At 41.6% G+C, this 26,063-nt stretch overlaps 1 protein-coding gene across 1 annotated transcript; it reads left to right on the top strand.

The window, feature by feature from the left end:
* The first annotated feature begins 979 nt into the window (after positions 1-979).
* Positions 980-25,572, top strand: TRIM42 (tripartite motif containing 42). The gene is made up of 5 exons (XM_012762297.3): positions 980-1,479; positions 6,588-7,285; positions 12,070-12,887; positions 15,840-16,064; positions 25,300-25,572. Exons 1-5 carry the CDS (start codon positions 1,139-1,141, stop codon positions 25,384-25,386), a joined length of 2,169 nt encoding a protein of 722 aa, XP_012617751.1. The 5' UTR covers positions 980-1,138; the 3' UTR covers positions 25,387-25,572.
* The last annotated feature ends 491 nt before the right edge of the window (positions 25,573-26,063 follow it).

Below are 26,063 nucleotides of genomic sequence, written 5' to 3'. Positions count from 1 at the left end.
AAAGATAATAAATTATGCAATAAACTCCTGCAGCCAAATTCAGCTTTCACTTCTGCTCTTTTTGAAAAATTATAAGACAGTGTTCATACTATAGTGTGATATGACCATGAAATTTCTGCTCTTTTAATCTTTGCCAGCTGCATAAAGTGAACCTCTTCCCTAAAATACAGTGTCTTGTTTCTAAAGATCCTGAGTATATACTAGCAGAACATTAAAGATGCTCAGGTAGAGAATCTTTAGTCTCATAATAAAAAGCTAGTCTTTAGAGACTAGAAACCAGTCTCCAGTTTCTTAATAAAAAGGATATTCTGGAGTGGGAGTAGGATGAGTGAAAGGAGACAAAGCTTGAGCCTCAGCCAAACCCCATGAAGCTGCAGAAAAGCCATGAAATATTTAGAGTGACACAGGCATGAAGCCTCACGAAAACAAGCAATGATAAAATCAATGTCTACTCAAAAGAAGTGCCTAAGTGAACCTATATCTTTTTGTCCTTTTCCTTTAATTTTTCTCCAAATGGTAATATCTCTTTAAATGTGGCGTAGCTATTATTTGTAAACACTGTGCTTTATTCATCAAATAAAGAGTTTTGTCAAGGCAGGATAAAGTCCAAGGAGAAGAAAATCATGTCAATCTACTTTTCCAGTTAATCATACACAGGCCTTTCAGTATATAAAGACATATCCTGAAGTCAGCTTGCCCAAATCTCAGGCAAAGCAGCAAACAAGGAGAAAAAGCTTCTGAAATCTACCCTGTAACTCTAAAGGTGACAAGTGACAGCTAAATCTCCAGTATGCTCACTGCATCACCACTCTCTTGAGCTGGTCCTATAGAAGCATGGAATGTCCATCAACATACCTGCCACCACCCCCCAGGCCTCATCCTCCTACCCACCCAGCATAGTGAGACAGGGTAGGGATGCAGGGATTGTGACATAAGCAAATGCCCTCAGGCAGATATATGTAAATGCGAGCCCACAGGCTTCCCTGTGGAGGCCTCATAACAGCCAACTTCTTGCAACCTCCAAGCTGACAGCCTCACCAGGGGAAGGAGGGACCCCTCCATTGGAGAACTGACAGCAGGATTCTGGTACAGGAGGGGTCAAGAATTCTAGGGCCCAGGTGACGATCATATAAGTGCCATGGAGACTGCTATGTGTGTTTGCTCTCCATGCTGCACGTGGCAGAGATGTTGTCCTCAGCTATGCTCCTGTCTGTGTTGCAAGTTCATCTTCACTTCCGAGCGGAACTGCACCTGCTTCCCCTGCCCTTACAAGGATGAGCGGAACTGCCAGTTCTGCCACTGCACCTGCTCTGAGAGCCCCAACTGCCACTGGTGCTGCTGCTCCTGGGCCAATGATCCCAACTGTAAGTGCTGCTGCACCGCCAGCAGCAATGTCAAGTGCTACTACTATGAGAGCCGCTGCTGCCGCAACATCACCATTGCGTTCCGCAAAGGCCGCCTCAGGAGCATCCGGACCTCGTAAGTGCCAGGCACCTGATGTGGGGCCACATGGGCTCAGGAAAACCGGCTGTAGGGTCCACAGGGCAGGCCAGTGACTGCCCAAGTCCATTTCTCTATCTGAAAAAAGAGGAGCCAAGCATTTTATAGCGATTAAGTATATCCTAAACAGCCACTAATCATGTATAGACCCCCAACTTCCAAACTCAAGCTCCATTAACTATGTAAATGAGCAATGCACTCTTCTTAACCCCAACTCTTTCATTTGTACAAAGTAGTAATAGCTGATACTTAGTGTGTAAGCAACTTGCCAAGTACCACATGCATGACTTCAGCTAACCACTACCCCGAGTCCACTGTATGCCTAGGAAACTGAGCCTTTGTGAAGTTAAGTTGCCCAGGATCACACAGCTAGTAAGATGCAGAGTCACATTTTCAACTCAGAGTTTGTGATCTTAACTTTCAAATGCTGTACTGCAAAATAGAGGCAGTACCTTCCAGGGTATGGCAGACATGAAGATTAATGCATGTGCCTTGTCATCCATATGTGACATAGAAATATAAACTGCTCTTCTCTTCCTCCTATGAACTCTTAATATCTGCCACATTTATTGGAAAAATAAAACTGCCTGATGACCTATATAAGGCCCCCAGACATCCATGAATTCCTACCTGCCTTCTCTTCTTTCCCATCCCAAAGTCATGGCACTTAGAGTCCCAGTTACTCATCTGGGGTACTAATTCTCCACATCAGACACTACATAGCTTCTTCCTGGTCTACCAAAACAGTCTTTTTAAGTCACAGATGAGGGGAGTCTGAATTAGTAAGAGCAAACTTCTTAGAAGAAAAAAGGTGATAGCACGATAAGATGACAGGATTAGAAGAAGCAGAAAAATGAGAGACAGGTTTGAAGGCTTTCAAGGCTGGAAAACCAACACTGTGAGCAATGGCTTGGTGAATTCAGTTGAAAAATATGATCCATCTTGCAATTAAGCAGTTAGCAGATACTTAACAAATGTTATTCTCCATCCATGGCTCTCTTATGATGTTCGCATGAATAGAGATTGAGGGACACTGGGTGAAAGTCTAGAAATTCCAAGGTGTGGAAAGAAGTGTGCACACTCCTCTCTCCCGTCAATTTCCCCATTCTCTGTGCATCAGCAACTGAGAGTCACCCAGCTCATTTCAACAGGAGAGGGATAAAAGTGATGCTTTGGGAAGGTGGTTTAGGCATCAGTAGCTCCCCAACTTTGCTGTGCATTGGACTCACCTGGGGATCTTTAAAAAAATACTGATACCTGGCCACCACCCATAAACATTCTGATTTTATTGGCCTTGGGTACAACCCAGGCATCAGAATTGTAAAAGCTCTACCCCCCTTCAGATGATTCAAATGTGCAGAATGGCCTGGAGAGAGCAGAAAGGGAAGCCAGGAGACTTTCTAGGTGATACAGTAAGAACCCAGGTGCAAGAAGAACAGGTCTGAGTTTAGGACAGGGAAGGGGACTGTGCAGAGGCAGGATATCTCAGCAGGAAGACAGGCTGCTGGGCTTGGTCACTGCTTTGGAATGCAACAGTGACCACTGAATGCCCAGTCTAATCCTGAGGCTTTTGGAGAGAGGCAGGGATGCTATCCCAAGTGTCAGGCTGTCAGCTCAGGGTGCACCTGGCACTTGCCTTCCATCTAGCCTCTCTCCTGGTTTCTGAACTACTGCCTTCCCTGATCCTCATCACCACTTACTGCTCAACAGCTTGCTCATCTTGTCTCACTCTGGTCTCATTCCTCCTTCTCTGCCTTACTCTTTCTCTCACTTCCTTTTCCGCCTCTACCATAGCTCCTTGGGCCATTAACACCTGTCTCTTAGCCTTGCACTTTCTTTTCTCTTCCCCCAACACCTCCCTCCCTCCCTGCCTCTTTCTGATTTATGTAAATGCCAACCCATGAGCTTCCTTGTAGAGACACCACCTGTAAAGGCTTCCTAGTAGCCTCCCTTTGTATTACACCTTGATTCTTGGAGCTCTATCTTTTTATCAGACTAAAGAAGTTCATCTAGCTACCTGTACCTGTACCTCCAAGCAACCCCTTCAGGGTCCAGGCTGAGAAAGCAGAGAGGAAGCAAAGCTGAGAACATTGAGGCTGGCATGGGTGCAGCCCAGCATCCAGATCCCTAAGGGATGAGCTTTCCAGGCACCTTAGTCTATGCAAGGGTCACTCTCTGTCACCACAGGGCCATTCCATTCTATTATAATTGGGGAGCACATTTGGCTATCTAGGCTCTGAGACATAGGTCACCTGCCAAGGGAGCAGGGAAGGAGACAAAGACAATCAGGAAATGCAAGAAGACAAGAACAGAAGGGAACACAGCCACAGTGTCAAGATTAATACTCAAATATTACTGACATGAACATAGGAGAAAGAATAGGAACAGCTACAAATTGTGTGTCTGTTTAGACCTCCATTCCTACAGCTAATGCATTGATTTTCATAAACTGCTTTTGCCCTGATTGTAACTTCTTAGAACATGCCCTTGAATTTTATAAGTATACTTTTATTTCATCCATAGTTCTTACAATTAAATATATAAAATCAGCCTCGGACATTAGACAAATAAAGAAATTTAAAACACATACACACACACATAACAGTAAAAACATATACTTTTTCATTGATTTGGCCACAATTTCCTCTACTGTGGAAATTAGCAGACTAGTAACAGAGGGGAATAATTATAGTGGCCACATTTACCGAAAGCTTACTATGTACTTAACCTAAGCAGTTAAGCACTTACCATGGATCATCTCACTTAAACTTCATAAAAACCTCATGAGGGGAGTGGTACTGTGAGCTCTGATTTACAAATGAAAAAACTGATGAGAGAGGTAAAGAAACTCATCTCAAAGGCACAACTTTAAAGTGGTGCATTCTGTCATGTCCAGTCTGCCTCTAGAGCCCAGACCCTTAACCATTACCTATTAGTCTGGTTGTCAGATCACACAGGCTCTAGGCTAGGTTCAGGAGCGGACCTCTTGGTTTCCTGGGAAGGGCACTTAGCCATTCTCCTCTGTGTTCCATCCTACATACAATAACAATAATGATGACGTCAATGCCCTCCAGGCAAAACCCACAAAGGACACAACTGTAGTTGGACTCATTATTTATTGACTCATTGCAACAAGTGAGAACATAAATCATAGGCAAGGATGAGGTTCCTCAACTTAGTAAGGAGGCATCCATAAGTTATTGTAGGATTTGGGCTCATATAAGGGGAGGACATGGGGGTAAATCTCCTATTAGGTATCTTAATAAAGCTTTTTAATTTTTAATTATTATGGGTGCATAATAGTTATATATCTTTATAGCATACATGTGATGTTTTGATAAAGGCATACAATATGAATTAATCAAATCAGGGTATCCATCACCTCAGGCATTTATCATTTCTTTGTGTTAGGAACATTCCAATTCTACTCTTTCAGTTATTTTTAAGTATACCTTAATTTATTATTGATTTTAGTCAGTTTGTTGTGCTATCAAATATTGTTCATTCTATCTCACTATATTTCTGCACCCACTAACTGTTCCCACTTTATGTTCCCCTCCCTGCTACCCTTCCCAGTCTCTGGTAACTATCATTTTATTTTCTGTCTCCATGAGATCAATCGTTTTTAATATTTAGCCCCCACATATAAGTGAGAACATGAGAGATTTGTCTTTCTGTGCTTGGCTTATTTTATTTAATGTTCTCCAGTTCCATCCATGTTATTGCAAATAATGGAATTTCATTCTTTTCTTTGGCTATATAATATTGTGTATATATACCATAATTTCTGTATCCATTCATTTGTTGATGGACACTTAGGTTGATCCCAATTCCTGGCTATTGTAAATAGTGCTGCAATAAACATGGGAGTATAAATATCTTTTCAATATACTGAATTCCCTTCTTTTGGATATATACCCAGAAGTGAGATTGCTGTGTTAGTCATATGGTAGTTCTATTTTTAGTATTTTGAGGAACCTCCATAATGTTCTCCATAGTGGTTGCACTAATTTACATTCCTACCAACAGTGTACAAGTGTTCCTCTTTCTCCACATCCTCATCAGCATTCATTATTGCCTGTCTTTTTGATAAAAGCCATTTTAACAGAGTAAGCTGGTATCTCATTATAGTTTTGATTTGCATTTCTCTGATGACTAATGATGTTGAACATTTTTTCATATACCTGGTGACCATTTGTATATCTTCTTTTGAGAAATGTCAGTTCAGATCCTTTACTCATTTTTAATCAGATTATTTGATTTTTCCTATTGAATTGTTGGAGCTCCTTATATATTCTAGTTATTAATCCCTTGTCACATAGGTACTTTGCAAGCATTTTCTTCCATTCTGCAGGCTGTCTCTTCACTTTGTTGATTGTTTCCTTTGCTGTGCAGAAGCTTTTTAACTTGATGTGATCCCATTTGTCCAATTCTGCTTTGGTTGCCTGTGCTTTGAGGGTCTTAATACAACTTATCTAGAAGGTGGACAACAGAATGACCCTAAAGTTTCAATTAGTAAAAAAAAAAAAAAAAAAAAAAAAAAAAAACACCAGTCATTCCCATTAACCAGGAGAGGACTTTTGGTCATTTCCGTGCTTTGAACAATGTTCTTGTCTGAGCCCAAACATTATAAATTCATCTTGTTTCTTCCTTGATCCATCATAGGGTAGGCTTGTCTGCTATTGGCGTTCTTTGATACTACTGATGTCCAACAGAACACCAAGGTGTAACTAATAGTGCCAGTCCAGTCCCTGCTGCTTTTCTTTTGCTCAAAAATAGCAAGTTGTTGTAGATCACTTACTGCGTTCCAGGTTCTGCTCCTAGTCCTTACAAGTATCAGACTTAATTCTGATCCTCTCAAGAAATCCTATGGCATGGGTACTAACTTTACAATTAGGAAACCGGCAGAGAAGTTCCCCAGCTGAAAGACAATGCAGCAGGTTTAGAAGCCAAGCTCCCTGGCATGGAGCCCAGGCCCCCACCACCACACTGGATGCCTCTCAGTGACCAAGGGTTCTTTCAGAGGCAGAGAAATGGAACGCCCTTGAGCCTGTCTCCTGAAGCCCTGTGTTTGCTTCTCCTTTCAGCTCCAAGACCGCCCTGCGCATCGGGAGCAGCGATACCCAGGTCGATGAGGTGAAGACGGTGCCAACCAGCAGCAACTTGGTCAGCCACCTCACCTGTCCCCTGTGCAAACGGTTGCGCTTGCACTCGTTCATGTTACCCTGCCACCACAGCCTGTGTGAGAAGTGCCTGCGGCATCTGCAAAAACATGCCGAGGTCACCGAGAACTTCTTCATCCTCATCTGCCCAGTGTGCAGCCGCTCACACTGCATGCCCTACACCAACAAGATGCAGCTGCCCGAGAACTACCTGCGCGGGCGTCTCACCAAGCGCTACATGCAGCAGCACGGCTACCTCAAGTGGCGCTTTGACCGCAGCTCTGGGCCCATCCTCTGCCAGGTCTGCCGCAACCGGCGCATCGCCTACAAGCGCTGCATCACCTGCCGCCTCAACCTGTGCAACGAATGCCTCAAGGCCTTCCACTCGGACGTGACCATGCAGGACCACGTCTTCGTGGACACCAGCCCTGAGGACCAGGACGAGAAGATCTGCATCTACCACCCGTCCAGCCGCATCATTGAGTACTGCCGCGATGACAATGAGTTGCTCTGCACCTTCTGCAAGGTCTCTTTACACAACGGCCACGACACCGTCAGCCTCATAGACGCCTGCTCCGAGAGGGCCGCTGCACTCTTCAGCGCCATTGCCAAGTTCAAAGCAGGTCCTAGTCCCCTTTCCTACCTCTTAATAGTAACTCCTTGTTCAGGAACCCATAGGGAAGATGGCTTGGGGCAATCTGCTTAGGTAGTTAGAGCCTCACCTTCACCTGGTGAAGGAAACAAGGCACAGGGAACCCCTGAGCAACCAACCACTGCAAGTCATTGTCCTGGTGCCCACAGCTGGCAACCACTAGCCACTTACTCTCCCTGTGCCCTGGTTTTCTCCTCTATAATCTGGGGGTAAGAGCAGTCATTCCTTCACTGCATTGTTGTGAGGAGCAAATGAGTTACTCAATGTGAAGCATGCAAAAACGTATTTGGCATGTACAAAGTGCATAAAGACTCTATAATCTTGGTTATCCTCTTCATGTTCTTGGGACTCGTTTCCCCCTGTAGAAAATGAAGAGTCTAATCCTGCAATATCCTGATGTTCTGTGACGCTTTCTAAGATGTTTTGTAACCACAGTTGGATTTCTTCAGTATTTTCCAAATTTGCAAGGGGAAAGAATTGTCAATGCTGAGAATCTCAATTTAAATGTTTTCCCAATGAATTTTTCCTAAAATTTGCAGACAACAAAATAAATAAAATGGTAGCAAATATATAATAACAGGGAAACTCAGAAATAACCAATAACATTCTGATCAACAGCTTGATTTTTTTCCTCTGCATGCCTGTTCATGACATTTTATATAATATAGCTATAGTTTCTATAAGGGAAACTAACCCTGGTTGCAGTGATGGAACCAAGCACAATAATATTTCAGAATATTATTTAGGACTTAGAAAAGCGCCCAATAATTTCTGGGTATGTCTCCATGTGGCTGGACATGAGAATCCCAGAGATCACTGTAGGGTTCTTTACCCCCACAAATAGTTCCTTGTGTAGAGGCCTTTGAAGCATATCATGTCTAATCTCAATAATCCTACAGCAACAGGCATTAAAATCCCTCCATAGATAAGACAACTGTGGCTCTAAAAATAATTAGAACAAGGCAGCTAGTGAGTGGCAGACCCAGTCCTGACTCCAATGCCCACAGCAACTCCATGGCATTCATTTGACAACCTATCTGTGCTAAACAGTGGCCAGAACTTTTAGGTTGAAGGGGCAGGGGATCCACCACCACCCGTGGTCTGTTTCCTTCAGGAGTGGCCTGCAGTCTAGCCAAAGTGCACCAGAGCAAGCCAGGCCTTTCCCTTTGTCAGATATTTCAGTCTCTACCGTGAAGTCATGCCTAGACCCTTGGGAGGGAGGCAGCTTTTCCCTGAGTTGCACAGAAAGGTCCCATTGGATGCAACAGCAGGCCAGAGAAAGGCTAGCTGATTATCATCTCACCCAGGACCTCTCACCAGCACGGATATTTCAGGAATACCTTGACTTTCTCAATTGCCACATGCCTAGAAACATTGTTTGTCAATTGACATTTATTCATTTTGGAACCACCACCAGGGAAGTCTTTATATGAGAGAAACCCTACAAGAGCCACATTGCCAAGAAAAATGGGTAGGCTTTTTGGTTCCTAAAGGGTTTCTTAAAGTGGTACTCACTGCCTGGCCTGGCCAGGCCTCAACCTGGGGAAGGAACTGCTGCCTACAGCCTACTGTGGCTCCCACGCAGCTGTAGGGAGCTTGGGTCCTTAACACAGGAGAGACCTAGGATAGTTTTCTGGGTCCAGAGCACCTAAAAGTCAGACAGCAAAGTTCATTTGAAGATGGGGGGAATAACACCTGTGCAGATTCCAGGCAATGGGGGAAGGGATAATAGGTAAATCAGATGTTAGCCATGGGTAAAGAATTTAGTTTGTCAATCCTTGCTGAACAAATGTCTTCTAACCAAACTTGTTCTTGAGCACTTGATTCACTTTCCTGCCAGGTGCCATAATCTGCATTTTAAATGGATCCCCAGATATTCAAAAGCAATTGATCTGAGAATACATACTGAGAAACCCTGGGCCCTAGAGAGAAGATCCAGTTTGGGAGCTCGGCTAACAACCGATGCCCCATCTCATCCCCACAGAGATACAGACTGAGCAACAGAGATGTTTAATAAGCTCCCCATGTGATTCTAATGTACAGCCTAGGGTTGAGAACTACTGAATTCAAGGCAGCTCAGAAGTTTAGCTCCTTGCTGCTCAAATGTGGTCCAAGAACCAGCAGTCCTGGCATCACCTGGGAGATTGTTAGAAACGCAGACTCTCAGGCCTCGCCTGAGGTCTGTTGCATCAAAATCTATATTTTTAGCATGATCCCAGGAGATTCCCTGGATTAGATTCTAAACCTAGCTAAAACCTGCCTCACCTGGATTCTTGAGGCCAACTGATCTGGAATCTTAGCAGGTTGAGTCCAGCAGAATAGTTTTTTTTTTTAAGCTCCTCAAGGGATTCTTTTACTCATAGAGGACTGAGAACCACAGCTGGAGCAATTAAGAACATAGGTTTTAAGGTTAGACAAATAGAATTAGGGACAGGGTCTAGTTTCCCCCATTTACTTACTGTGTGACACTAAGCAGTCACTTAACCTCTCTGAACCTTAGTTTCCACATCTATAAATGGGAATAATAATGTCCTGATAGGAAGATATATGTAAAATATGGTTATATATAGATCTGGTCCATAATATGTATAATGTATGATGATATATGGATCTGATCCATAATAAATGTTTAGTAAATAGCTAGTTTTAAGTGTATTGCTTGGAAGAGACCTTGATTTGATTTTGCTCTATGATCAGTCCTTGCAAAGCTGTCATATTTGGAAAGTTTGGGGTGGGTGCCTCCAGCCTCCTCTTTTCTCACTTCCTGGAGTTGCTTCTTTTCCCTCATATAAGAAAATCTTATCCTACCTTTCAGGACTTTGTTCTGCATAAGCTTAACTAATCCCTGATAAAGCAAGAAATTTCCTATCCAAGTATCTTTGATGGTGGGCAACTACTGTACAGTCAGAGAAAATAATGCATGAAGTAGAATTTCGGCTGCCACAAGTCATAGTAGGGATTGCATCCAAGCAGGGAAAGAAGCACGTCTCAGTACCACTGAAATCACACCCTAGAAGTTCTCCTTTCAGCCCCCACCTGCATCACCTCATCATTTCTGGGCCAGTGTGAGGGAGGAGGTAGGCAGAGGAATTGGGGGCTTTAGGGAATAGGCCAAAGAGTGACCCTGCTGACATTCACCCAGAAATGCTGTAAAACAGGGAAGAATTGACATTTGGTCACCTATACACACCCTAGGCATAGTGGTGACCAAGGCATCTGTGGTCCCTGTCCTCATTGTCTGATAGAACTTTAGGGTTTCTCTTATTCAAATGCACATCAATGTTGCAGTGGCCACCACCCACAGAAGTCCAGCTTCCTGTGGACCCAAGATGACATTAAGAACCAAGCACAAAAATATTTGGTCACCCCTACTCCTATGTAAAATTTGGTGAGGAATATAGCCCATCGATTCATCACAGAGTTGACCTTTCACGAGCAGGATCTTACCTCAGTATAGGCCACAAAAGGTTGACACTCTCCAAATTGCTGCCTAATACCTAAAATCCTTTTTTTTTTTTTTTTTGAGACAGAGTCTCACTTTGTTGCCCAGGCTAGAGTGAGTGCCGTGGCATTAGCCTAGCTCACAGCAACCTCAAACTCCTGGGCTCAGGCCATCCTTCTGCCTCAGCCTCCCGAGTAGCTGGGACTACAGGCATGCGCCACCATGCCCGGCTAATTTTTTCTATATATATTAGTTGGCCAATTAATTTCTTTCTATTTATAGTAGAGACAGGGTCTTGCTCTTGCTCAGACTGGTTTCGAACTCCTGACTTGAGCAATCCGCCCGCCTCAGCCTCCCAGAGTGCTAGGATTACAGGCGTGAGCCACCGCGCCGGCCCCTAAAATCCTGTAAAGCCAACAAAAGTGTTTCATTTCACAGAGATGTGCCACATCCCCACCCTGCCGTAGCATCCTCCAGCTGTAGTGTCTTTGCATTTATAGGTGCCTTGAGAGCAGCTTTCATGTTCATATCTGTATCCCCAGTGTCTAGAAAAACACAGCATGCAACAGGGGTCCAGTAAATGTTTGTTGAATGACTGAGTGAACTGAAAATCCGAATAGCGTCTGAGAGGATGCAAGATGAACTGGTTCTCCTGGAAGTATGACAGCAGACCCTTTCTTGAAAGGGAGAGGAGGGAAGGCGAGAGAGGCAACATAGCTGGACCACAAGAGAGGCGAAGACCTCCAGTGCGGGGAAAGGGCATGTAAAACAGCCCCCTCAGTGAAGTGGGCTGATTTCCCACTGCTGTCTAGGGCCGGATTCTTGGTGAATGAGGCAAGGCAGAATTTACAAATAGTCATGAGAAATTTAGTTCTTTCTCCTATCACTACAAAAGCCTAGCTTTCCTACAGGGAAAGGCAGGGCCCGGTAACTTTGTGACTTCACTTCTTCTTAAGTCCAACTTGCAGACAATTAAGTTCTAGTGAAAAACAATATGAAGGGTGGCCTGAACTTCCAACCTCAGACCCAAGGCCACAGGGATTACTGTTAAGAGATAAAAGTATGCCAAGGAAGGACAGACGGCTGGTCATACCCAAGGGAAGTCTTAGAGAAGGAGGAAGGGAAGGGTGTACTGATGAAGGCCAAATTCATTGCATAAACCCATCCTAGCCTGTTTGGGCCCAGCTATAAGTGCCCTCCCTCCCTCTCCACTCACTCCCTTGGAGCCCATGGCAATTTGCTACAGTTTGCTACTGGCTTTGGCACCTGGGGAGATGAAAATTTTGACAGTAACTAACCTGGTTGTTTTGCAGTCCGATATGAAATTGATAATGACCTAATGGAATTCAACATCTTAAAAAGCAGCTTTAAAGCTGACAAGGAGGTGAAGCGAAAGGAGATCAGAAATGGCTTTCTCAAGTTGCGCAGCATTCTTCAGGAGAAGGAGAAAGCCATCATGGAGCAGATAGAGAATCTAGAAGTGTCCAGGCAGCAGGAGATTGAAAAATATGTGGACGTCACAACTCTGAAGGTGAACGAGATGGATGGTCTGATCGCCTACTCCAAGGAAGCCCTGAAGGAAACTGGCCAGGTGGCCTTCCTGCAGTCTGCCAAGATTCTGGTAGACCAGATTGAGGATGGCATCCAGACCACCTACAGGCCTGACCCCCAGCTCCGGCTACACTCGATACACTGCATGCCCTTGGACTTCGCTGAGCTCTCCAGCGCCATCCATGAGCTCTTCCCCACGGGACCCAAGAAGGTGTCCTCCTCAGGGGACTCACTGCCCTCCTCCTATCCCATGCACTCAGAAATGATGATTTCTCGGAAGGTCACTTTCAGCACCCACAGCTTTGGCAACCAGCAGATATACCAGCGAAGCTCCTCCTTGCTGTCCGTCAACACTGGCGAGAAGGCCAAGATGGGTCTGGAGGTCTGCGGGAGAGCCCAGTCAGCCGCGCCCGCCAAACCCACAGACGGCCTGTACACCTACTGGAGCGCTCCTGCGGACAGCCAGCCTGCACAGAACAGCAGCAGCTTTCACAACTGGTACTCCTTCAATGACGGCTGCGTGAGGACCCCAGGTCCGATTGTTATCTACCAGACTCTGGTGTATCCCAGAGCAGCCAAGGTAAGAAAGGCTCTGGACTCAGTGGGGAAGGTGGAAAGGTGTGGGGCACAGAATGGAAGAGGGTAGTCAGGAAAGGTTGCACTTAACTTCTTCCACCTCTAGGGTCTGGTCACTCCAAGCCACCCCTCTAGACAATTTGTGGTCAGCTCATTCAAAAGGGATGAGTTCCTGAAATCTTAAGAAACCCAAGATTGGCTTAAACCAAATGGTGTATTTAACTCATAGTCAGAAATACATCTGAATGCCCCACCCCTACCCCAAAGGCAGCTTTCCTATTGAAAGAGAACCCAATTTGGGAGCCAGAGTAATTGGAAGAGACTGCTTGGAAGTGTAATATTTCCCAAAGGAAAGCCTACAATAGAGACAGCACAGAAACTGGAGTTAGAAATGCAGACTCCATTATCTATCAGCTATTTCTTTAAATTGCTACCTTTCATAAAGAAAATATCCAGACTTTCCATTATTTGGAAAGATTGAAGAATAATCCCCAGTGGAATTCCAACTCATCTTCTCTTCTATGGAGGGGAGGGTGGAGAGTGGGTCCTCACAGATGTCTACAGCTGCCATCACCTGGTCTCCGGGTCAAGGGGCACAACTCCCCTTTGACCCTCTTGACCTACTATGGACAAATGGGCCTCTACTTAACATACCCTTCAACTCCAGCTAAACCTAAACTAAACTGTTTATAGAACATTAAAGTGCAGGAAGGAAAAAAAAAGATTAACATGGACTGGATGTTCTATTAAAATGCATCTTGCTCACTCTCAGGTTTCCCTACAGAGTCAGCCCCTGGCCTGAGTCCATATAGCAGAACTCATGTTTTGCCCCCATAATCTTAGAACACTCCCAAAGAATTTTGGCATTCTTGAAGTCTAAAATAATGGTTATCAAACATTAATGTGCACCTGGGGATCTTGTTAGAATGCAGATTGTGTTTCAGTAGGTTTCAATAGAGCCTGAGATGCCATTTCTCACAAACTTCCAGGTGTTGCTAATGCTGCTATCTGCGGACCACACATTAGTATCGAGAATCTAAAAACAAGAAAATGAAGGCCAGACACAAACCAAGATTTACTTTTCCATTCTCCTGAGACATCATGTTCTATGTCTTGGAATCTATAATTGACACAAAGAATGACCATACTTTGCAAAGTATAACATGCCCTCCCATGGCTATCATACACAACAAAGTGTCTCTGCCCTTCATATAAGCAATAGCTGAGCAGCTGAGCTACTTTTTCCAAAGGATACTAGATCAGCAAGGCCTACAGTGTATGTGACATTAACTCAGAGTTGGCAGTAGGTCTCATCTCCGTGACAACTCAGACCTCTTGGGAAGTTGGCAGGATCTTGTTCTAGAGACAAAGGACTGATGGTGTCTGCTCTATACTTGGGCTTAGGAAATAGTCACCCCATGCCACCTGTTAGTCATCCCTGGCTGAGCTCAAGAAAGGGGACTACACAAAACAACCCAGTCAAGTCATTGGCTGTCAAGAGAGGACACCTGAACCTATTGCCAGACAGTGGTATTTGGTGTAAAAATATCACTGATCCCTATTTTAGGAAAATGGAATAGACATCACACAGGAATCATAGTGCTCAGTAATGCAGAAGATTAAATCTGTGTTAACATCTCTCTCAAATCTTTAGGATTTTAGCATAAAAAATATTCTTCAACTTAGTCTTACAATTTGGCAATATGTGTTGTTAAAATCCTAGATATTTTTTAAACTCAATTTTATTTCTAGAAATCCCTTCCAATAAATGATTAAAAATTCAGACAAAGATTCATGTCCAAAAGTCTTCATTATAGCATTTATTGGTTAGAGTACAAAATTAGGAACAACCTAAATGTTCAACTATTTAAGAATTAAATCACTTATGGGACAGTTCTTAAACATGGTGCTTTACTGTATTTTTAATAATATAGGAAAATATATAAAATATAATAAGTAAAAGAAAGCATATATAATCCAAGTTTTATATATATTTGTATTTGTGTGTATTACAAAATTGAAAAGAAATAATCAATGTTTCTTTTCTTCCCTTATACTTTTTCTGCATTTTTAAGTATGTTACAATGAGTATGTTTTGATAATTAGAAAAGATAAGTTCATTTTTATTAAGTTTTATAAACTTATAAAAATGTTTAAAGTATAAATATATAAAAGTAATTATAAATTATATAACTTTATAAAAATTTTAAATTCCTATACTCCTAAAATTATGAATTAATTTTATAAAGTCACAACATTTAAATTTATTAAAATTCTAATAAAAGCATAAGATATCTGTTTAAAAAATACAATTATTATAAAATATTTATATTCCAGGCACCATCTGCTAATTGACACTTATTGACATATTACTTCAGAGGAGTTGCTATTTTATGCCTTCAGTATATTCTCTAATACTTGGATAAATTATTTCATCTCTCTGGACTCTGTTTTCTTGTGTATAATACAGAGGGTTGGAATGGATAAAACTTTTCATCTTTTAGTACTCTGTGGTTCCACTGGAATTTGATAAATGTAACTTTTCTGAGCCTTATCTGTAAAGTGGGATAATGAAATCTATCTTCCAGGAGTTACGAGGATGAGTTAGGGATGGTAACACCTGACACCGAATCTGATGCATAATAGGTATTCAGTAAAGGGAAGCTACTTTTGTCAGTGGTGTCAGGAGGACAATTGTCACCTCCACGTTGACTGACAGTAACAGAACCCAGAACGGAGTCCTTTGTCCTTGAAACTCATTACAAGCATCATGCCAGGCCTCATCACATAGCCTTCCAGGTCTGTTGCCCGTGGTCTGATTCAAAGTCCTCAGCGGCTGCAAGGATGGGGTCAGCTCACACTCAGCCCACAGATAGTCAACAACATAGATATTTGTGGGAAGGAAAGCTGAATGAAGTGTACTAGTACCACAATGATATGTTCATTTCCTCCATAGGTTTACTGGACATGCCCAACAGAAGATGTGGACTCTTTTGAGATGGAATTCTATGAAGTCATTACTACCCCTCCTAACAACGTGCAAACAGAGCTCTGTGGACAAATTCAGGACATAATGCAGCAGAATCTGGAGCTGCATAACTTGACCCCCAACACCGAGTATCTGTTTAAAGTTAGAGCCATCAACGAGAATGGTCCTGGGCAATGGAGTGACATTTGCAAGGTACCGTGTACATTATTTCTCTGACATATCTTTTGACAGGTTCTGGATGCAGCTCTGTTAGGATGATCATGAGATCACAGAACCCACCATGGGACTCTCTCTCTAAGCCAAGAAAATTTGTTAGCGTGGGGCCAAAGAGAGGGTTGCTGGCCTTAACCAGACTTTGCAAACAAGGCCTGAGAATTGTGAGGTCTGTTTGATTCAAAAAACATTTGTTCCTGGCATTGTTAGGATATAGAGATTCAGAGGAAAATCAAGTATAAATCCTGCCCTCAAGGCACTCAGGGTCTAGTATACAAATAATTGTTGTGTGCAAAGAACAAGAAGTAATTGTGGTATGACAAGAATAAAAAAAGAGGTGCTATCTTCAGGCAAGGATTGGGTGCCAGATTTAACAAATAAAAATAGGGGGTGTCCAGTTAAATTTGAATTTCTAGCAAATAATAAATAATTTTTGAATAAGTATGTCCTATGCAATATTTAGAACCTACTTATACTAAAAAAAATATTTGTTGTTTATCTGAAAGTCAAAAAATAGTCACTGAGCAGGTCAGTGTAAATCCAAAAAGAAAGAATATGATTATTTCTACCTTCTTTGTGATGCAAGGCAAATTCTTTCTTATATTCTCAAGGGACACACACTCATGAGTATAATTTTATTGATATTAAAAGGAGAAAGAGAAGAAAAATATCGAGACTGCCCGGAGTTATTTTACTGTATCACCGTGACGGTGTTATTTGGAATCAGAGTAGATTATGTCTTAATCAGGAATTATTTTAGAAGCAAATGGACAAAGCCATTTATTTCAGCTTTTGAAAACAGAAATTTGTCTGTATTATAAATTTCTCTTTTGTCAAAAGCCCACTTTCAGGACATACATCTGATCTGATACTCAGGGAAACTAGAAAGTTATTCTCTCTGTCTCTCTCTCTCCCCCCACCTTCTCTCTCTTCTCTCCTCTCTTTCTATCTCTATCTTTTTCATCTTCTATCTCTGTTTCTCCCTGAATCTGAACCATTTTATCCTAGCCCTTAGTTTCTGCTCCCCTAAATTCAGCTTGCATGTGGTTTGGGCTTGTCACGGCCCAACTTTGGTGTGACTTTAGAACTCCAACGCCCAGCAGCATCGGACTAGCTATGCTGTCTTTGTCTCCTCAGTTAAGTGTTTGAGAAGAAGAATCTGAGTGGTTGCTACCACTCAGGTAAAGGGGAAGTAAGAGGTAGGGTCATGCTCTGTTTCTGGATGCGCCACATGCACCCTGACCCCTTCTTACAAAGATCAGACAGTCACATGGAGAGGAAGTAGGATGAGGAAGCCTGCCTGGCCGCTCCTGCTGCTGTGCCCAAGCCAATTACCCTGTGGGCCAATCACCCCAGTGCTCTTCTCTTAAGCAGCCCAAGAATTGACTTAAACCAGACAGCGTATTCTAGAACATGGAATGCCTTATGGCTGGTATCACATTTTGTAGTATGTCCTATTGACTGAATTTTTCCTTCAATCTGATTCTCTCTGCCTCCTACGTTTTTAGGAATTCCTTAAATTAAAAATGTCTTTCTAATGGAAAAACAAGCACCAGATATATTCTCCAGCAAACTGGTATTAACTGAGTAGCACCTAAGTGGACACATAGGTGCTACAGTAATAGGGTATTGGGCAGGTGGGAGGGGGGAGGGGGGCGGGTATATACATACATAGTGAGTGAGATGTGCACCATCTGGGGGATGGTCATGATGGAGACTCAGACTTTTGGGGGGAGGGGGGGAAATGGGCATTTATTGAAACCTTAAAATCTGTACCCCCATAATATGCCAAAATAAAAAAATAATTAAAAAAAAAATGTCTTTCCCATGAAGGTCACTCAGTGCTGTTGCTAATTTTTTTTTAAATATACCTTCTGTCATTTTTAAATGCTAAGGACAGGGATGGGCAGAAAGACCTCAGTGTGTCATCAGTCTGCCATCGCAGAACCTCTTGGCCTTTCTTAGGTAGATGTTTTATAGTTTCCTTCAAACTATTAACTCCTTAAGAACAAAATTCATGTCTAATTCATCTCTTTTCCACAATGCTTACCACAGCACTTTGCATAGAGCAGGTTCTTAATGGTTATTGAATGAATCCATGAGTGAAAATGTGACCCAACAAATGAATGCAGGAATGAATATCTACATTAAAGAATGAAGAAATAAATTGGTAAATAAAATTAATAATTATAAAGTACCATAAGATGCCTTAAAGCTGTTAAGTGTTTTATACAATCAGTCAAGAAGCAACATTCCCCTTGAAATTGTGTTCATTGGATTAATTTGCCCTCCATTTAAGAGAGGGAAATGCATTTTAGTCTCTTTCCTTTTTGCACAATATCTAAATGAGCAAAGCCCTAATTAATGAGGTTTTCTGGAAGCTTCATTTTTATCTGACTTGAGGAGCTGCAATATAGATTTTTCCTTCAGAAGTAATTCTCCCTCCTTTCTTTGTGGTTGTATTAGCATTCCACGGGAAACACTGGCTCCTTAACATTTGTCATGATTTGCATAAGTAAAGCCTTCAATAGCAAATGAAAATAAGATGGTATGTTTGAATGACATTTATAAAGCTTCATAAAAGTAATGACTTCAGCTCTTTCCCATAAAATCGAAATTTTTTCCTTTGGCGTCAGTTCTATGCAGGTATTTCTGAAAGGTTTCATTTAAAATGCTGCAATGATGCAGCAGAATCATTTCTTATCCAAAATGCAATATTTTCATCATATGTACTTTTGTAAAAGAAGTGAAATAACACCTTTTATATGTGACTTGCATAGCTATGACTTGATCTTTTTAAGAGAGTTTATTTGAAGTTTAATACATGCAGCAAGAAAATTAGCCTTAGTGCTTTTTAAAGGTCCTGATTAAAGGTCGACTCTATGTCAGACACTGTTTGTTCATTATCACTCATTATCCCAACAAATAGGAAAGGAGGCAGTTACCACCTCCATTTTTCAGATAAAAAAAACTGAGGCTCAGAGAAGGAAAGTATCAGGCCTCATGTTACAGGAAGGAGGAGTTGAGTGGGAACCTAGGTCTGTATCCAAGGCCAGAGCTGCTTGTCCCGCTGCACCACAAGCAGATGGGACTAAGTCTGGGCAGGTTAGGCTCAGTCCTGGGGACATGGTACTTCACTCTGGGAGAATGATGTCAAAACAAAAGCTGAACTTTTATTTTATGAGAGGCAAGATCATGCACTGGAAAAAGCACTGGATTTTGTCTCGTGGACCTGGGTCCAAGTCCCAACTCCACTAGGCTGCAAACTCTGCGAGGATAGGCACTGTGTTGGTCTTACACCCCATCTGCGCCGGCAGTCCCCAGCTGAGAGCCTCTAACATCAAAGAGCCTAACTGATAGTTTTGAAGGGGAGGAGAAATGTGTTTTTAAGGTAAGTTATGTACTCTTTGGCCTTAGTTTCTCCTGCTGCTCTTCCTGTGATCCTCACTATGCCTGCTGACCACCATTCCCATTTCTGAAAATAGCCTACTTACTTTGACTTGCTGTCTCCCTCTGACTTTAAATCTTGGTTAACATCCATGAAGCCTTCCCATATCAAATCTAACTATCCATCTTGTATTAGTTTCCTGCTGTTGCCGTAAAAAACAAAAATGGTGGTTTAAACAATACAAATTATTTACTCACAAGTCTAGAGATCAGAAGTCCACAATGAGTCTCACTGGTTAAAATCAAGGTGTCAGCTGTGTTGTGTTCCTTCCAAAAGATCTAAGGGAGAATCCATGTCCATGCCTTTTCCAGCTTCCAGAAACCACCCACATTCCTTGGCTGATGGCCCCTTCCTGCATCTTCATAGCCAGCAACACTGGGCTGAGTCATTGTCACATTACCATCTGGTTCTCTTCTGCCTCCATCTTCCACCTTGACAGATGCTTGTGATTACATTGGGCCTGATGATTCAGAACAATGTTCCTATCCTAAGACCAGCCAACTAGCCACCTTAGTTACCCTTTGCCATGTAACATAACATATTTAAAGATTCTGGGAGCAGGACATGGACATCTTTGGGGACCCATTATTCTGCCTACCACAGTCTGTAAACTGGATGTCCTAGGTCACATCAGATATGAAAGGTAAAACTTCAGGCCCAGCAACAGTCACAAATTGTTAATTTTCTGGGCTTTTCCCTATAGCTCTTCAGGAAATATAGCAACCTCTCCCCCCACCCATCCTCTCAAAGTCCTTCTCAGTCTGTATGTGGAGTCTCCCTCCTACCTGCTTGGTGCCTAACATGTGTTCAGGAAGTGGTCCTGCCAGCTGCCCTGAGTCTCACAGTGCTGCCTCCTTCCTGCTCAGCCTGTGCTCCTGCTGGAACCCCACCCAGCCACACAGCTGGGCTGCTTGGCCGTCATGAAACCCCCTTCTGGTCTTCCCTCTCTTCTCACAGCAGACCTGAGCCACGCATCTGCAAGGGCTGGGGCTGGAGGACAATCTGAGTGACCATCACTATTCCACACTTAGAATAACCATCTCAAAGCTACCCGCTCGCTCACAGTGGCTCCATGCTCTCAAATGAAACTTAATGGTTTGCATTCTCTATCTCCTTAGGGTTTATTCTTTTACATAGAGCTCCTGACCCTTCATGTGAGTAAAACCTATTGGTCCCTTCCTACTTGCCATGCAGATAAGCTTGAATCCTAGAGTGAGTATAATTTAGGATCAAACTGACCTTTTTTTTTTTAACCTCATATACAGAGGATCAAATGAGTCATACACTTCCATTCATGGTCCATTATCAGCATTGGTCTGTGCAAAGTCCTATTCTTATTTATACATTTCCTTTTGTGGCATCCATTCTAATACGTTTTATGTGTATCCTTTTATTTTATGAATTCTTACATGATGTGTATTGTTGTTTTCAATGCGTTATGTATCTTACTTTGTTTCTTACCTTTTTCCCTAAATGCTGTGTTTTCATAATCCACCCATGTTGTTATGAACATTTTGTCCCTTACTCCTGATGCTGCCTCGTCTTCAGAATGTGCATGTTACCTGCCTGCTCAACCAGAGTGGACACCCAGGTGACCTTCAGTGGTGCTATAGTGAACAGTCTCATACATGACACCTTGTGGGCAGGATGGGAGTGTCAGAATTTCTCTGGATTATTTCATTAGTTTGCTAGGGCTGCCATTACAAAATACCATGCACTATGTAGCTTACACAACAGAAATTTATTTTCTCACAGTTCTGGAGACTAGAAGTCCAAGGTCAAGGTGTTGTCAGGGTTGGTTTCTCCTGAGACCCCTCACCTTGCCTTGCAGATGTCCACTTTCTCACTGTGTCCTCACGTGGTCCTTCTTCTGTGCACGCGCATCATCATGCTGCCTTTCTGTGTGTTCAAATTTCCTCTTCCTGTAAGGACACCAATTAGGTTGGATTGGGGCCCACTCTAATGACCTCGTGCAAGGCTCTTTAAAAGCCCTATCTCCAAATACAGTCACATTCTAAGGTAGTAGGGGTTAAGGTTTCAGCATATAAATTTTAGGAGTATGCAATTCAGCCCACATAATATATATACCGTGAATGAAATTTCTGAGTCATAGAATATGTGGGTATTTAATTTGATCACATTCATATATACTTCTATAAGCAATAGATGAGGGCCCCTATATCCAAAACCCCAGCTACTTTAGTAAGATCCAGCATTCTACCTTTTTGCTATCCCAATACATATGAAATGATATCTCCTTGTTTTAAATTTCATTTCATATCCTTGTTAGTTTTCAGGATTTTCTCTTCTGTAAATAGCCAATTGATATCCTTAGCTCATTTTTTATTGCATTTTTCTTTTTCTAGGTAATTTGTAGGATGTCCTTAAATATACTAGATAACAGTTGTAGATATTGCTATATCTTTTCCCCTTCTGACATTTGTCTATTAGCTTTGTTCATAGTGTACATCATGGAACAGCAGAAATCCTCAATTTTGATGTAATCAGAATCATCAATTGTTTTTTCCTTATGGTTTGACCTTTTGAAGTTTTGTTTTAAAAGCCCTTCCCTAGGCTTAGATCACAAAAATAATCTTCTATTAATATATATTCCTTTATTAAATTTAAAGTTTCACCTTTCAAATTTAGGTCTTTAATCCATCCTAATGCTACCTTTATTTGCAGTACTTGGTAGGGATATACTATTTTTTGTCATCTGTGAACCAATTTTCCTAATACCATCTACCAAGCAATGTCTTTTCTCCATTAGGATACAATAAAGGTACCAGTTTGATCTTATATTAAATTCCCATGTGTTTAGGGGTTAAGTTCTTTATTATATCCCACTGGTCCATGTTTCTGCTCTTATGTCAATACCACAATGATTTTACTGGTTTTTAACCTCAGCATTGTGCCATGTCTTGATGAACTACTAAAGTAAGTATCCATCATCCTTCTTTCTTTTTAAAGATTTATCTAGCCAATTATGGAAATTTACTCCTTCATGTAAATTTGAGAGTAAGTAAATTGAATGCATAAAATAATTCAGGTAAAATTTGATTCAGAATGCATTGAGTTTCTAAATTAACTTGGAGACAATTTATATTTTTGTAATAAGTCTGAACATTTACTCAAACCATCGTCCACGTGCTTTACTAGGGTTTATAAATTTTTCCTGTAGAGGTACTATGTCTTTCTGGTTAAACTAAATAGTTCAGAAATCTAATGTACAGCATGAGGACTATAGTTAATAATATTGTATTATATAGGAAATTTGCTAAGATTTCAGGAGCTCTTAACATACACAAAAAGTTAACTATGTGAGATAATGGATATGCTAATTTGCTTGACTATAATAATTATTTCACTATGTGTTTCTATATTAAAACATCATGTTGCATACCACCTTAAGTATATACATAATAAAAATGGATAGTTTACAGACTTTGTTGGTATTATAAATGTTAGTTAATATTTTACTATATTTTCTAATAGATTGCTGGTTTAGATTAAAGACTATCGCAGTTCGTAGGTTAATTTTGTTTACAACAATTTTAAAAAACTCTGAAAGCCTATATGTTGATTCTGCTTATTTTTCCAGGCATATGATCCTATCATCTATAAATAATATGGTTTTATGTATTGTCTTAAAATCCTTGATCTTTTATTTATTTTTCTTTCCCTATAGCTTTGGCCAGAACCTCGAGTCATACATAAAATGGTAGCAGTGATAGTAGATATCTTTATCTTATTCTTGATCTTAAAGTTTCTTCATTGAATTATTATTTTTTATTTAGTTTTTATGGTGTAAAATCCTTACTAAGTTAGGAATATTTCCTTTCATTTCTAGGTTTCTGAGAGCTTGTGCATAAATAGGTAAACCTGATTAATTTTTTTACATTTGAGGTAATGATATGATTTTTCTTCGTTAGGCCATTATTAATTAAATGAATTACATTGATTGATTTTTCTGATACTAAACTCTATTTGCATGCATAGAATAGGTTATATGTAATCATGATGTAATATTTTTTAATATACTTGATTTCAGTTAGCTCATTTTTTATTTTTGATTATTGTGTCTGTAATCATAAGGGAATTGAACATATAATTTTGTTTATATTGTTTTTATATGGTTCTGGAACCAATATTTCACTAGCTTAATAAGGAGCTGGGAAGCTTTTGTTCTTCTATTTTCTAGAACAACTGTTTCTTAAAAGTTTGGTAGAATTCATTTGAAAAGTAATCCAATGTAGAGTAACTGAAACTCTTTTAAAAAAAGAAAGAAAAAGTAATCTGAGCCTGGGGCATTTGGGGCAGGAAAACGGATGTCAACAATCATCTTGATTTCTTTACTATTTTAAGTTCTGTTTTCTGTTTCTTCTGTCCTCTATTCTATCTAATCCCCTTGTTCATAGACACATCTCAATCCTCACTTCCCCATTCCCATGCATGTCACATGTAGTCTCTATCTTTGAAGATCCTGACTATACTCTAAAGCAAAAACTCAAATCTACTACTTTTTTATGTGTTAATTCCTAGCCCCTCATAACACTGTTACCACTTCCTCATTGCCCCCAGATAGCTGTGTGTGTATCTTACATTATTTATATCACCTTTATCAGGATTATCTCTATGCATTATTTCCAGTTTGACCCAGCAATGGCTAATCTAAAGCCATGTCTATAATATGACCTTTACCTTGCATGCAGCCCTGTTTTCTCTAAAACCAAAAATAAATTTTGTAAAAGTAGAGAGCATAATGCTAATAAGTGTCTGACTTTTTTTTGCCCTTTTCCTTTGTATACAAATATAGAAGGTCAAAATTTTGTACATAGAGACTTTGTGCTTTGTGTAAACATTCCTCTTCGCCATCCAAACCCCACTCCACCCCGTCTCAAGTCCTTATCCACCTAGGCAGAGCCCGTTGATCCAGCAGGCTGTCTTTCATCCCTGGGTCTCTACCCCATTCCCTAAATTGCTCTTCAGTAAATGTGTATTAGAAAGGAATGGGAATGCTGCCAGACCAGAGAAATGGAGAAACTCACTATCTGCAATGTAAGGCATGGAGCTCCACGTCTAAGCTGAGTTGGTGACATTTCTAGGGAGGGCCCTGCTTACCCCTCTTGCCCAACACACTCTGCCTTTTCCAGGTAGCACAGACCATGCACTATGACCAAAGAGAGTTTGAAGCACTCCTGCCTGCATCAAAGGGAAACAGTTGGCAGATTTACAAATTATTGTTCTAGTCATCATCCATCTACTCTTCTAAGAACCTTTTCTTTACCATAACCAGTGTTGGGACTACAAAGATGAAAGACTTCCATTTCCCCCACACCTCAATCAAGGTGTTCATGATCTGGCAAGAAAGTCAAACCATTAGCTGAAACTCCCAACTGATAAGAGCTGTGAAAGAAGCAAGTTCCAAGGGCTGGGGAAGAAAGCTGGGGGACACTCTAAGGTGAAGCTCAGCTGGGGTCCAGCCCCCTGACAGTTGTCAGCACTCAGTCACATGAGCTGCCTTAAAGGACTATGGAATCACAATCTCACAACATATTAGCCTAGGTCTTGGAGAAAAACTGCCTGTCCTTCTGAACCTCAGTTTCTTTGTCTATAAAGTAGGGCTGATGGCATCTGCCTCATATGGTTGTTGTGAGGAGTTACTGAAATGATGTGTAGTGTCTGGCATGCAGCAGAGTGCAGGCTCCTGGGAGCTGCTATTTATTATCCTTGGGTGGTGCTATGGCTCTTTGCTTCTAATTGCAGGTGGTAACACCAGACGGGCGTGGGAAGAACCGAGCTAAGTGGGGCCTGCTGAAGAACATCCAGACTGCCCTCCAGAAGCGCTTCTGAGCCCCCACAGAACAGGCAGCAACTTCAGAGATGCACCACAAAATAGACATATACATATACACATACACATATGTATGTATATTTTTCTCACCACATTCTTCAAGGAAGTTGTACATGAATGTTTCTGGGACCTCTGAGCTTTCCAACAGGAATCTTCTAAGAGCTAATAAAAGGAAATGCCTGGCACCGTGGCTGGCTGTTTGTTCGTTATGATGACAGTAAGTTACAAAGCAGTCAGCAGGTACGTATGGCTCCATCAGCTCGGTTCTATTCTAGCCTTAGGCTCAGAATTCGGTGGTGTTTGTATAGAGCAACCATTCCATTTCTGGGTGTTAAAAGGAGCACTGTATTTGCAGTCAGGATGCCCTGGGTGTGCATTCTAATGCTTGCCTAACTAGCTTTGGATATTTGGGCAAGTTACTGATTGATGAGGAACTCGTTACCTTACCATGTAGTCTATTTCAACATTAAGTAGCCAACATCGTTAGAATGTTCTTCCTAATTATTGAGCTTGAGTTTGCCTTCCCACAACTTTCACCCCATGGTCTTAGGTCTGCCTCTGAGCCATAAAGAATGAGGGCCTTCCCTCTTCTCCTCACTCCTTCTGGAGCCCAGAATGGAGGAACAGTAGAATGCCTGGTCAGATGGAGGATACTCTGTGGTCCTTTGGGCAAGGC

The sequence above is a fragment of the Microcebus murinus genome, chromosome 1, assembly GCF_040939455.1.
Source record: "Microcebus murinus isolate Inina chromosome 1, M.murinus_Inina_mat1.0, whole genome shotgun sequence".
In the NCBI taxonomy this organism is placed as follows: domain Eukaryota; kingdom Metazoa; phylum Chordata; class Mammalia; order Primates; family Cheirogaleidae; genus Microcebus; species Microcebus murinus.
This window is presented reverse-complemented; position numbering and strand designations above follow the sequence as displayed.